The sequence below is a fragment of the Salvelinus fontinalis genome, chromosome 33, assembly GCF_029448725.1.
Source record: "Salvelinus fontinalis isolate EN_2023a chromosome 33, ASM2944872v1, whole genome shotgun sequence".
Classification (NCBI taxonomy): Eukaryota; Metazoa; Chordata; class Actinopteri; order Salmoniformes; family Salmonidae; genus Salvelinus; species Salvelinus fontinalis.
Window position 1 is genome coordinate 32,148,373 of NC_074697.1, and position 14,340 is coordinate 32,162,712.

General features: G+C 41.1%; 1 protein-coding gene across 10 annotated transcripts in view; it reads left to right on the plus strand.

Annotated features, from left to right (window-relative positions):
• The window catches only part of LOC129832045 (elastin-like), a 93,390-nt gene that overhangs the window by 71,379 nt on the left and 7,671 nt on the right, over window positions 1–14,340 (plus strand). For 3 of the 10 annotated variants that reach the window (XM_055895761.1, XM_055895768.1, XM_055895769.1), the window contains 23 exons: window positions 32–103; window positions 361–405; window positions 545–580; window positions 677–913; window positions 1,049–1,114; window positions 1,314–1,376; window positions 1,610–1,645; window positions 1,760–1,861; window positions 2,014–2,160; window positions 2,266–2,349; window positions 2,491–2,523; window positions 2,713–2,868; window positions 4,325–4,375; window positions 5,369–5,389; window positions 5,612–5,638; window positions 5,927–5,950; window positions 6,487–6,534; window positions 8,255–8,284; window positions 8,934–8,963; window positions 9,442–9,483; window positions 9,729–9,785; window positions 10,563–10,631; window positions 12,338–12,385. In XM_055895761.1, coding sequence (XP_055751736.1) covers window positions 32–103; window positions 361–405; window positions 545–580; window positions 677–913; window positions 1,049–1,114; window positions 1,314–1,376; window positions 1,610–1,645; window positions 1,760–1,861; window positions 2,014–2,160; window positions 2,266–2,349; window positions 2,491–2,523; window positions 2,713–2,868; window positions 4,325–4,375; window positions 5,369–5,389; window positions 5,612–5,638; window positions 5,927–5,950; window positions 6,487–6,534; window positions 8,255–8,284; window positions 8,934–8,963; window positions 9,442–9,483; window positions 9,729–9,785; window positions 10,563–10,631; window positions 12,338–12,385 — 1,524 coding nt within the window. The remainder of the gene's footprint in view (window positions 1–31; window positions 104–360; window positions 406–544; window positions 581–676; window positions 914–1,048; window positions 1,115–1,313; window positions 1,377–1,609; window positions 1,646–1,759; window positions 1,862–2,013; window positions 2,161–2,265; window positions 2,350–2,490; window positions 2,524–2,712; window positions 2,869–4,324; window positions 4,376–5,368; window positions 5,390–5,611; window positions 5,639–5,926; window positions 5,951–6,486; window positions 6,535–8,254; window positions 8,285–8,933; window positions 8,964–9,441; window positions 9,484–9,728; window positions 9,786–10,562; window positions 10,632–12,337; window positions 12,386–14,340) is intronic. The other 7 variants (XM_055895762.1, XM_055895763.1, XM_055895764.1 and 4 more) reach the window with 7 other exon arrangements.

Consider the following 14,340-nt stretch of genomic DNA (forward strand, 5'->3'; position numbering starts at 1 on the left):
TGCTCATGACGTGCCCTCTCCTGTGTTATAGGTCAAGGGGCTGCTGGTGGGCCAGGGGGTGGATATGGTGGTGTGCCTGCTGGAGGATATCCCAGGCCTGGGAGTACGTATACCAAAGGAAGGGTCTGGGGGAGGAGTGGAAGTAAAGGCAGTGTTCACACATACAATATGTATTTGTTCCTATGTACAATACATCTATATGTAGTTTGTAAACTTTGCATAGGGGTAGAGTTGGCTTTATATACAGGTTTAAGCTGTGGAGTTAGTGTGTTTGAGCAGAGGGTTTGGTTTTAAGGTAAAGTGGGGTACATTGCCTTATAGTGCTACTAGGTTGATGATGTTCCATGTTTTGACTGACAGGCTATGGGGGATATGGAGGGGCAGCAGGAGGGGCAGGAGCTGGAGGTACGTTTCCAGTGATGCCAACTTGATATACTGTAATATCATGAATTAATAGCATAAACTAGTGTTAGTAATACTACTGTATCATGAGGCTTGGGGTGCAAGAGTGATGTTTTTAATTTATACATTTTTTACATTTCAGGATATAATCCTGCTGCGGCCAAAGCTGCTAAATATGGTAAGAAGAAGAAGAGTAACAAGTATACTGTATCTTAGGGAGTTCTGAATGGAGACATTATTTTAAAATAATAAAATGTTCTTCTTGTGGTCCCAGGAGCTGGAGGAGCCGGCCTAGGAGCTGGAGGAGCCGGCCTAGGAGCTGGAGGAGCCGGCCTAGGAGCTGGAGGAGCCGGCCTAGGAGCTGGAGGAGCCGGCCTAGGAGCTGGAGGAGCCGGCCTAGGAGCTGGAGGAGCCGGCCTAGGAGCTGGAGGAGCCGGTCTAGGAGCTGGAGGAGCCGGCATAGGAGGAGCAGGAGGAGGGCCAGGGACTGGGGCTGGACCAGGATATGGAGGTTTGCACAGAAGTTGAAATCTAATGTAATCTGGAAGAGTTAATACTGTTTGGTTATGATTGGGGAGCTTTGGTCTGTCTTATCAAACCATTTATGAGGTCATTTATAAACGTTGCTATTTGTTTTGTATTTCAGGTTATGGAGGATATGGAGGGGTACCAGCAGGAGGGGCTGCCGCTGCTGCCAAAGCTGCTAAATATGGTATTTTATCCTCTCCAGGATTTTGAAAAATGTACTGCCTAACCGTTGTATTAATATACTGTATTGATATACTGCCGGTGGTGTCAAACCCCCTAAATAAATTTGATTTTTTCCCCCCACTGGGTTTCAAAGAAGCAACCATTAGATATTACATGTTGTTTAAACCACCAAATAATAACATCCTGAGCCTGATCTGTAGGAGTTCCAGGAGGAGCTGGCGTGGCCGGGAGAGCAGGAGGGGTACCCGGGGCTGGATATGGAGGTGAGTCCGTTTTGGATTTGCCCTGTAAATGTACTGTACTATATGCTACACATTATGTTGATCTCTGTAAAGGGTGGCTTCCTAGACAGAGATGAAGACTTATCCTGGAATAAAAAACAGTTTCATTGGACATTCTCCATTGAGCTTGCTTTTTAGTAACCGCCCCCCAATTGTTTTAGTGAGTTCATAAATCAGGGATGATGCCTTTAATTGATTAACTTTTTGCATGCAAGGACATAATCCTGCTGCGGCCAAAGCTGCTAAATATGGTAAGAAAAAACACTCAAAACAGCAACATCAGAGTTGGTACATTGGTTAAATTCATACTTAAACTTCTGTCTACTTTTAACTAACTATAATTTTCTTGTGATCCTCCACCACAGGAGTTCCAGGAGGTGCAGGAGCAGGCCTAGGAGCTGGAGGACTTGGTGGAGTACCAGGAGGGGGAGGATATAACCCTGCTGCGGCCAAAGCTGCTAAATATGGTAAGATCACTCAAAACAATCAATCTCATTCATTTCTGGTACATTGGTTGAATTTACGTCTATCTTAAGTCGTGGTGTGACAAGTCTACTGTATCTTTGGCAGTTCTGAAGTTGGATATTCATTAAAAATCCAATTGTTTTCTTTACCACAGGAGTCACCGGAGGTGCAGGAGCAGGCATAGGAGCTGGAAGAGCACCAGGAGGAGGATTACCAGGAGGAGGATTACCAGGAGGAGGAGGAGGGGGTGTAACTGGGGCTGGTGGATATAATCCCGCTGCAGCCAAAGCTGCTAAATATGGTAAGATCACTCAAAACAGCAATATCAGAATTTGAACATCAGTTGAATTCATGCTCACATCTCTGGTTTTGAAATCATATAATTTCCTTGTGAACCTCTACACAGGAGTCCCAGGAGGTGTAGGAACAGGCTTAGGAGCAGGAGGATTTGGAGGAGCAGGAGGAGTACCTGGTGGAGTAGGAGCTGAAGGTACGTCAGAGGATGTGTGTGAATAGTAAAGACATCAGAAAGAGCTCAAACAGTATCACGGTCTGGTCTGTCTTTCTGTGAGATATCAAGGTGATTCAAAATACAGTGAAAATATGAATGATGTGATGCTTGTGATTGCAGGATATGATCCCGTGGCCAAAGCTGCTAAATATGGTAAGAGCCTCTCTTGTTCTGTCATAACTTTTAGTCTAGGTAATGCAGACCAGTGGAAGAACAATATTGTTTGTCTGTTCTGTGCGGTCTCTGTACAGTACCTATTATCTCTTGTTAGCTGAATCAAGATTTTCACCATGGCTCAAGAGATTATACTGTACCCTCACCTATGTTCTTACCTGCCCACAGGTAAGCCAAACGGAGTGGGAATCGGTGGAGAAGGTGTACCAGCGCCAGCAGCGACTCCAAGTCCAGGTGTGGGCGTGGGTGGTGGTGTTGGAGGAACTGCCGTTGAGCACACTGACTTACCAGTGGGCACAGGGATACCTACCGCAAGCAAACCAGGTAAATGGATACTAGTTTCACCTTTGATTCTTGCTAGGTTTATTTTTCCTAGCCTAGATAGTTCCTTCAGGATAATTCCTAGTACTACACAACTAGGTCCAAAATGAAGGGTTTAAAGAAAATCCACAAAGTTCCTAATGTGACACTATGACCCATAACAGGTAGAACGACATGTTTTGCGCTCAACAAGACTTTGGATTTAATTCAACTGTTTTCTCATTGATCAGTGCAAATACTGTATATCAAAAGCTACAGAGTAAGTGTTAGTTACTGCAGCGGTTCTCAAACTTTTCAGGGACCCTTTTTGTGATAGAAAATTCATCAGAGACCCCCTCATAATAAGAGGCTCGATTGAGTTAAAAATAGCATACAAGGACTGTAGTAAACTATGACGTTGGCAGTGCATGGCCGGATGAACCAAGTCTCATCCCCTGGGAAGGAACATTTTCCTGCAATTCAACACATTTTGTCATGGGCAGAGAGAAAACTTTACCGTTTTAAAGCTTAAATTACAGTGCAGTTATGTTAAAACAATTTGGTGGGAATACAAAAAGTATCATGTTAAAAGATTGGTAATTGGCAGAGTACTGTGGATACCAATATCCACGTGAGCCTGACATGCCCATGTTGCCCAGGGTTAAGAACATACATTGTGGATTAATAATATTACATTTTATTGTATTGTATTACACCTTCTAAACTTATTCCACGGATCCCTTGGCCAAAATTAGTTTAATCTGTTGTTGTTAATAATATGAATAGAAAATATGTATGTAAAAAAATACATATAATTATAATCTGTCCGTGGACCCCTGCAGTACCTCAGAACCCCTGAGTTACTGTATTTTAAATATACACTGTATTTTACAGAGCTGTTAAAAAAGCAGTAATTACTGTACCATAGATGCCATATAAATATATATTTTTTATTCAATAATAGAGATGGATTATAATGCAAGTTTTCTTTTTTGTTTGATGTACTGTATAACCTGTGTATAACCTGACAAAGCCCCATCAGACTTTTCCAGCAGGCCTCATCAGGACATCAACGGCCTACAGACACAGGCTTAGCATCCTATCTAACTCTCCCCTCCTCTACCACTACCACTGCTGTCTGGCTAACTGCGCTCCACTGCAGGTGTATCAAACAACAACGTCAGTATCACGCAAGCCAGTCCCTGCCTTATCTCTTCCCAAACCCCAAACCTCTTTGCCCCCCTCTCTTCTCCCAAAACCCTCAAACAAGAGACAGCTTAATATCTGTTCTGCTAGTGCTGTCCCCTTTAGTGTCATTGTATGATCCAATTCACCACCTGGAGCCGGAGCTTATCCCCTCCCCTCCTGCCATGGCAGTGCCACGGATCCCCATAATGGTTTCTGCCCTATGCTAGTTTCCCCTATCCTATATATTTTTCAACTGCAATGGATGAAACTGGAACCTGTTGTCTTTTGGCAGATCCCACACCTATTGGCACACAGGCCACAGAGGCCCCAGAGCCAGAGCCCAGTAAGACTTGCTGCTGTCTGTGTTTGCATGATCAAACCATTTCTGACTAAGGACATAGTTACACTTCATTTGAAGAGTGTAGTATACACATGTGTTCTTTACAATTCCTTACATAAGCATTTCATAACATTTGATGCGATTACTTATTGGTTTTTGATAAACATTCAATCCATATGACAGTTGTTAGCGGTTGATTCTGTTAGATTCCTTTGTGAAAACATTGTAGTTTTGGCCTCCTGCTACAACTACAAAAATGTAGAGGAATGTAAAGTAATGCTCATGTTGACAAAATAATGTGTTGCCAATGTATTTTCTAGACGTAGTTTGTCCTCTTAAAACGCTCCGTCTCTCTGTCCCCCAACTAACTTTGCAGCTCGCAGCGCTTGAAATGTCTCCCATTTCTGCTCTCTCCTCCCTCCCTTGCTTTTTAACAAATAAAATTAATCTGACACTTGTCAATACTTGATTAACTTATACTTTAATGTTACTGGTTACTGTTAATGTTACTGGTATGAGACTGTATTGTGACAAGCTTTTCCTCCACAATAAAGATTGCTCCGATGAAGATTGTGCCTGATATCCCTGTAGATACGTATTGTATACACTCACCCTTTCTCCTTGGTAGTTAAAGTCCTATCTCCCTCTATCTTCTACAGCAGGGGATCATATCCTTGCTATTACCTGATGTTTACTTACAGTACTCTATTCTAAATACCATATTGTTCGAAAACATATATATGCGAAAAATGGACACAAAAGTACATAATACTGTGTCATTCTTTCAGCACATATTTTTTGGAGCCCCTGCTTTAGATTTGTTCTTCACAGTAGAGAAACTAACATTTGTGTAACTTTACGGTATTTCATTTTGTTTGATTTTCTCTGTCTGGTTGCATCTCGGACTTTGATACAGTACTTTATTGTTAATTTCCATGGAAATGTATAGTATTAGTATACCACGTCATTGATGAACTTTCTGTTGGTTTGCTGCAGGTGCCACAGGATTACCAGGAGGTATGTATTAGACCATTACCACTGCAGAACAGTTGTTGTATTTTTTTATGAAGCCAACATCAATTATACTTTATATTCAATAGTTTTGCATTATATGTCATTAGAATCACTGAACATTTTATTTGAGTTTTTTGAGTGGTAAGTTATTCTATTTTGGAATAACTTTTATAACTGTCATAATTATGACCTAACTGGTAATAATTTACCTGATTGCCTTCACAGTTGGTGCTGGGGTGCTTCAACCTAGTGGTAAGTAATTGAAATAGATTCTCCTGACAACATAAAATTCCTTCTGCATAAAAATGGTGTCCTACTTGTACCTATCATACTTTCTGTACTTTCTTATATTTTCTTCTTATCTTATCTTTGAAGAGCAATATTAGATGGCTTTACTGTCAGCTCACCTTCATTGTTCATGACCTGTGATTATTTTTGAATTTACTGTACAGTCAAACATTTGTAGGGGTTTTGATTTATCATTACTTAGAACGGATATGCCTCTGTAACTGTGTTAAAGACTTTTCTCTTTGTTTCCAGCTGGTACAGGCCCAGCTCAGCCTGGTGAGTGTTGTGTCCACCATAGCAGACCTGGGTTCAAATAGTATTGTTTTTCTTTCCAATACTTCTCATGTAGTTGCTACTGGAGTACAGCAGCCTGGAGGTTAGCTGTCTCAATAGTGGAGACTATAAGGAGCAGAGTATGTGACATTGTTTGGCCACATGGTGGCGACAAAGTCCTGCAGGCAATGCTGTTACGTAGTTTGTTTCCAGTTGCAAACTGAAATTACAATAATAATAATAATTTGATGGGTGTTTATATTTGTCCTATTTCACATTTAGGCATGTGTGAATTATAGGCATGTGTGAATTGGAGATGTGTTTTTTGCATATCCCAACTCCCCCTGAGACACCCTTGGAGAGTGGGGTCAATGCCATGGTCAGCCATTATCAACGGCGACACTGGAGCAATTAGGGTTAAGTGTCTTGCTCAAGGGCACATCGGCAGATGTTTTACATTGTCGTCTCGGGGATTCAAACTAGCGACCTTTCGGTTTCTCTCCCAAAGCTCTAACCGCTAGGCTTTATATTATTTACAGGTGTGGGTGTCGGAGCAGGTGGCAAAGCTCCTAAACCCCCTGGTGCGGGTAAGCATTCTGAAACCCTACTAACACTATATTATTGCAGTAGTATTAGAGCACTGGTTGTTTACAACTTCAAATTGATACCATCAACTCAGATCCATAACCCATCCAATATTGTGATTGAACACTTTTACATGCCTATATAAGATGTATTAACCCCTATGCACATTCCTGTAGTAGTGATGTACCAACCCTCATACACACGATTCGGAATAATATGCTTAGTTATTGGTCAGATAAGGATGTTATTACCTTCTTTACGTACAGTAAGTCAGTAGCAGGAGTTGTTTACACACAATGAACAGCAGCATCAGCCCTTTTCATGGGTCTAATGCCAAAACATCCAATTATTCCATGGTAATATATCATATATAAATAATGCTGACCCAGGCAACAATTTTTGTTGACATACCTAAAATGTGTTACCCATTGCAAGACAGTCATATTGATTAAATATATACAGAGATAAGTACAAGTCAACAGTATATGATAGTAAAAGGTGCAGTTATATTTGCTAGTAGTCTTGGGCCTTTATAAATCAAATCAAATCAAATGTTATTTGTCACATGCGCCGAATACCACAGGTGTATACAACCTTACAGTGACATGTTTACTTACAAGCCCTTAACCAAAAATGCAGTTTTAAGAAAAATACAGGAAGTGTTAAGAAAGTATTTACTAAAATAAACTGAAGTAAAAAATCTAATTAAAAATTCATTTAAAAAATAAATAAATAAGAGAAATAGAAAAATAACAAATAATTAAGGAGCAACAATAAAATAACAGTAGCGAGTCTATATACACCGGTTAGTCAAGGTAATTTAGATAAATGTACATGTAGGTAGAGGTAAAGTGACTATACATGGATAATAAACAGAGAGTAGCAGCAGCGTAAAAATGGGGGTGGGGACAATGCAAATAGTCCGGGTAGCCATTTGATGAGCTGTTCAGGAGTCTTATGGCTTGGGGGTAGAAGCTGTTAAGGAGCCTTTTGGACCTAGACTTGGCGCTCCGGTACCGCTTGCCGTGCTGTAGCAGAGAGAACAATCTATGACTAGGGTGGCTGGAGTCTTTGGAAATTATTTGGGCCTTCCTCTGACACCGCCTGATATAGAGGTCCTAGATGGCAGGAAGCTTGGCACCAGTGATGTACTAGGCCGTATAAGGTGCTGTTGGGATGTGTAATATTAAAGAATAGACCGAATCTAGACATGTGGATGCAGTCATCCGTATGTTTGTTATGTGCATTTTTTGAAACCCATGCCTTATGAGGTAAAGCTTTAGGGCGAACCTATTTGCATCATGATGACAGAGACAGTTCTGCACCATCAATCTGAAAGTAATTTAACTGCCTGAACTCGTGTGAATGTGTTGAATATGTTATCTCTGTCTCAGCTGTATCTCCTTCACTAGAGGCAAAAAGAAAACAATTCAGGCCTACATGTATATATTTTTGTGAACCATTTCTATTGAGCATTTAAATACATATTTGGATTACAACATAAAATGAAGGCCCATCTGCCAACAAATCTTAAACTAGATGAGAGCGCAAAATGAATGTCTGAAGTCTTAAACCTGAAAGGCCTTGCATGACTGGATCTGCATTAGGATGTTCTGATTTATTGTCTTAACTAACATTCTTTGACTGAGCCATTCATTGGCGTCCCCTGGTGATGAGGTCATGTCAGGAAATAAGCTGCTTTTCTTTGTCGTCATGATTCAGGGGGATACCCGTATGGTGGTTATGGACAGGGTATGTATGAGAGAGGAGAAGAGCAAACCACAACCTTATCACTGCACTAGCAGCAGACACACACACTGCTTAAACACACACACACACACACACACAAACACACACACATCTCTGTTTTTATTTCAAACTACTGTATGACTTCACTGAGATGTGACCTTGGCTTGATCCATATATTGCAGGAAATAATACAGATAATACAGATCCTTACACCATTCAGTATTTTATACAGGCAGAATTAATCAATCCACTACACACATTATGAGTGATATGCTGATTTAATCATACATTATGATATATAATGATATGCTGATTTAATGATGGAACATGACTCATTCTTTACATTAATCAATAATAGGATTTATTCACATTAATTAATCATAGGACTGATTCATATGCAATGGACAGCAGTATCAGCCTCTTCTCTGTAAATTAATGCATCAAAGGTCTGATCAAAATTAGGATTGTATGGCCAGGCCAGGGATAAACTGTGTAATATTTTGACATGTTGAAAGCATATTAAAGTTAATTATATAAGCAGGGGGCAGCTAACTTTATTGGAATTAGTATGCTAGCTACATGACCTGACAGAGCCACTCGCTGGTGCTCCCTTGTCAGGAATAAAGCTGCTTTTCTTTCCATCATGATTCAGCAGGACGACTCCCGTATGGTCATGGACAGGGTATGTATGAGACAGGAGAGGAGGAGATGAGAGGAGGAGAGGATAGGTGGCCACTCCACCACATCCTCTTAAAACTAGTATTATAGGCAAAGAAAGAAAACAACAAACACTAGTTTGAACTGTACTAGATTGTGAACTCTGACCTCTAGGCTGACCTCACAGTATACCTCTTATGTCATCACTTTAAAAGCTTCACACTGTCTGTAGGTCTTCACTATCAAATCACAAGGTCATGTTGAAGAGATTATTGTTGATAGAGCTAGGACAATAAAGCTTGCGTGTGACATTCAGCATAGACAGGAGGTACTGTAGTTAGCAGTACTGTATAGTCCTCTCCACCATCATTCATAATTCCATCTCAGATCAGTGTCCCATCCCACAGCTTTGATGGTACACTACAGTAGTGGCATCCCTTCCAGCCCGACACCCGACCATATGTTATGTCCATGGGGTTTCAATGGCATGTATTGCTCCACAGGTGCAGGTGCAGGTGGATATCCCTATGGAGGAGGCTATGGAAGTAAGCCAATTTCTCTATCTGCATCATTGTAATGGAGTCTCAAACTTAATTCACAAAGGCCATGTGGCTTTAGGTTACTTTCTACTCAGACTAAATCCCCATCACTGTAATTGTTTTATTCAGCTATTTGTCCATTAATCTCAATACATTTCCGTATCCCTGGTGATATTGCATCACAGTCACTGTGGTGTAGAGAATAAAAATAGGCTGTGCGGATAACGTTTATGATCTCTGTATTTCCTCAGCTCCATACGGAGCAGGAGCTGGACAACTTCCTGGAGCCAAGCCCCTGAAACCTCCAGGTGTGTGTCAGTGCATGACTGTGTCATAAGAAGTGTTGATCCAAGATGTACAGTACAGTACAGTGAGCTCCAAAAGTACAAATGTTTTGTTGTTTTGGCTCTGTACTCCAGCACTTTGGGTTTGAAAGGATACAAAGTGCAGACTGCCAGCTTTAATTTGAGGGTGTTTTCATCCTAATTGGGTGAACCGTTTAGAAATGGCAGCACTTTGTGTATGTACATAGTCCCCCCACTTTAGGGGACCAAAGTATTGGGACAAATTCACTTATGTGTATTCAAGTAGACAAAGGTTTACTATTTGGTCCCATATTCATAGCACGCAATGATTACATAAAGCGTGTGACTCTACAAACTCTTAATTTCTATTGGGCACAAAATAATCTGAAACACAACCAAAAAAACAGCAAATGCTTCCAACAGTTTGTAGAGTCACAAGCTTGATGTAATAATTGCATTCTAGGAATATGGGACCAAATACTAAACTTTTGACTACTTTAATACACATATAAGTGAATTTGTCCCAATACTTTTGGTTCTCGAAAATGGGAGGACTATGTACAAATAGTGCTGTCATTTCTGAACCGTTTACCTTAATGGATGTAAATACCTTAAAATTAAAGCTGACAGTCTGCACTTTAACCTTGTTGTCATTGTATCATTTCAAATCCAAAGTGCTGGAGTACAGAGCCAAAAAAACAAAAAATGTGTCACTGTCCCAATACTTTTGGAGCTCACTGCATATAATCTCACTCACTGTGTTTTGTATCTCTCCTGTAGTTGTGGGAGGAGCAGGCGGTGTGACTGGAGGAGCAGGTATTCCTCTTACTGGAGCCGGTGGTGGTGCAGGTATGGGATCAGTTTCGTACGCGTCTTACGAAATAAGCAAGCTTTCTGTGTAACTGAGCCAACATCCACAATGTTCCCATAATGGAGCCGTGCAAAGGGACATGTTGAGTTAAACCCCATCCCATAAGTTCAATGGCTTATTGTAACTCCATACTCCCTAACCTCAGATAAACTCTGTATAACATTGTGTTAAATACAGTGCATTCAGAAAGTATTCAGACCACTTCCCTTTTTCCACATTTTGTTACGTTACAGCCTTAAAATCAATGTATTAAATACATTTATTTCCTCATCAATCTACACACAATGCTCCATAATGACAACGTGAAAACAGGTTTTTAGAAATGTTTGCACACACAAAAAACAGAAATACCTTATTTACGTATTCAGACCCTTTGCTATGAGACTCGAAACTGAGCTCAGGTGCATCCTGTTTCTACTGATTATCCTTGAGATGTTTCTACAACTTGATTGGAGTCCATCTGTGGTAAATTCAAATGATTGGACATGATTTGGAAAGACACACACCTGTCTATATAAGGTCCCACAGTTGACAGTGCATGTCAGAGCAAAAACCAAGCCATGAGGTCCAGGGAATTGTCCGTAGAGTTCAGACAAGACTGTGTCTGGGCACAAATCTGGGGAAGGCTACCAAAACATTTCTGCAGCATTGAAGGTCCCCAGAAAACAGTGGCCTCCATCATTCTTAAATGGAAAACATTTGCAACCACCAAGACTCTTCTAGAGCTGGCCGCACGGCCAAACTGAGCAATCAGGGGATTCGGGAGGTGACCAAGAACCCGATGGTCACTGAGAGAGCTACAAAGTTCCTCTATGGAGATGGGAGAACCTTCCAGAAGGACAACCATCTCTGCAGCACTCCAACAATCAAGCGTTTATGGTAGAGTGGCCAGACCGAAGCCACTCCTCAGTAAAAGGCACATGACAGCCCGCTTGGAGTTTGCCAAAAAGCACCTAAAGGACTCTCAGACCATGAGAAACAAGATTCTCTGGTATGATGAAACCAAGATTGAACACTTTGGCCTGAATGTCAAGCGTCACTTCTGGTGAAAACCTGGCACCATCCCTACGGTGAAGCATGGTGGTGGCAGCATCAACGACCCTAAGCACACTGCCAAGACAACGTAGGAGTGGCTTCGGGACAAGTCTCTGAATGTCTTTGAGTGGCCCATCCAGAGCCCGGACTTGAACCCGATCGAAGATCTCTGGAAAGACCTGAAAATAGCTGTGCAGCTACACTCCCCATTAAACCTGACAAAGCTTGAGAGGATCTGCAGAGAAGAATGGGAGAAACTCCCCAAATACAGGTGTGCCAAGCTTGTAGCGTCAAACCCCAAAAGACTTGAGGCTCTAATCACTGCCAAAGGAGCTTCAACAAAGTACTGATTAAAGGGTCTGAATATGTAATATTTCAGTTTTTTATTTTTTATAAATTTGCAACAATTTCTAAAATGTTTTTTCTTTGTCATTATGGGGTATTGTGTGTAGATTGATGAGGGGAGAAAACGATTTAATGCATTTTAGAATAATGCTGTAACGTACTGTAACAAAATGTGGAAAAAGTCAAGGGGTCTGAATACTTTCCAAATGCACTGTAAATCTGGCAACATAAATCTTTGGTGTTCCCTACGCAATGAGGTCATCATGTCAGGAATAAAACTGCTTTTCTTTCCATCATGATTCAGGGGGATACCCGTATGGTTATGGTCAAGGTGGTTATGGACAGGGACAGGGTATGTATGAGAGAAGAGAAGCAAGCCAGCTCAATGTTGTATTCCCTTTTACCTCACTCTGGCCTCTCAGAGTGACCATTTTCCAGGAAATGTCATTGGCTTGCACTTCCTGTGACCAATGAGGCGATAGGAGCGGTGACTGTGACAGAATGAGATGCCAATGGGACTGTGTGTCTGAAACCCCATTGCCCACTGAGCTAGAAACACCCTTTCCAAACCAAACCGCTAAAACTATCATTTCCCCTCAAACAATTGACCTCTGGGACGTTATGCGCTTGTAGCTTTGAAACAACACAAAGCTTGACCATAGCCGGGGAAATGGCGTGTCCTTAACTGCCGAGTGTAGCTAGATAGGTTCAACTGTCATCAACAGTTGCTGATCATATAAAGCTACAGATAATAACTTAGCTAGTAGCTAATAACTACAGTTGAAGTCTGAAGTTTACATACACCTTAGCCAAATACATTTAAACTCAGTTTTTCACAATTCCTGACATTTAATATCAGTAAAAATTCCCTGTCTTAGGTCAGTTAGTATCACCACTTTATTTTAAGAATGTGAAATGTCAGAACAATAGAAAGATTTATTTATTTTAGCTTTTATTTCTTTCATCACATTCTTAGTGGGTCAGAAGTTTACATACACTCAATTAGTATTTGGTAGCATTGCCTTTAAATTGTTTAACTTGGGTCAAAGTTTTGGGTAGCTTTCCACAAGCTTCCCACAATAAGTTGGGTGTATTTTGGCCCATTCCTCCTGACAAAGCTGGTGTTAACTGAGTCAGGTTTGTAGGTCTCCTTGCTTGCGCATGCTTTTTCAGTTCTGCCCACAAATTTTCTATAGGATTGAGGTCAGGGCATTGTGATGGCCACTGCAATACGTTGACTTTGTTGTCCGTAAGCCATTTTGCCACAACTTTGGAAGTATGCTTGGGGTCATTGTCCATTTGGAAGACCCATTTTGGACCAAGCTTTAACTTCCTGACTGATGTCTTGAGATGTTGCTTCAATATATCCACATCATTTTCCATCCTCATGACGCCATCTATTTTGTAAAGTGCATCAGTCCCTCCTGCAGCAAAGCACCCCCACAACATGATGCTGCCACCCCCGTGCTTCACGGTTGGGATGGTGTTCTTCAGCTTGCAAGCCATCAGCTTGCAAGCCTTTTTCCTCCAAACATAACGATTGTCATTATGGCCAAACAGTTCTATTTGTGTTTCATCAGACCAGAGGACATTTCTCCAAAAAGTACAATATTTGTCCCCGTGTGCAATTGCAAACCATAGTCTGGCTTTTTTATGGTGGTTTTGGAGCAGTGGCTTCTTCCTTGCTGAGCGGCCTTTCAGGTTATGTCGATATAGGACTTTTTTTTACTGTGGATATAGATACTTTTGTAGCTGTGTCCTCCAGCATCTTCACAAGGTCCTTTGCTGTTGTTTTGGGATTGATTTTCCCTTTTCGCACCAAAGTGCGTTCATCTCCAGGAGACAGAATGCGTCTCCTTCCTGAGCGGTATGACGGCTTCATGGTACCATGGTGTTTATACTTGCATACTATTGTTTGTACAGATGAACGTGGTACCTTCAGGCGTTTGGAAATTGCTCCCAAGGATGAACCAGACTTGTGGTCTACAATTTTTTTTTTGATGTCTTGGCTGATTTCTTTTGATTTTCCCATAATGTCAAGCAAAGAGGCACTGAGTTTGAGTGTAGGCCTTGAAATAGATCCACAGGTACACCTCCAATTGACTCAAATTATGCCAATTAGCCTATCAGAAGCTTCTAAAGCCATGACATCATTTTCTGGAATTTTCCAAGCTGTTTAAAGGCACAGTCAACTTAGTGTATGTAAACTTCTGACCCACTGGAATTGTGATACAGTGAAATAATCTGTCTGTAAACAATTGTTGGAAAAATTACTTGTGTCATGCACAAAGTCGATGTCCTAACCGA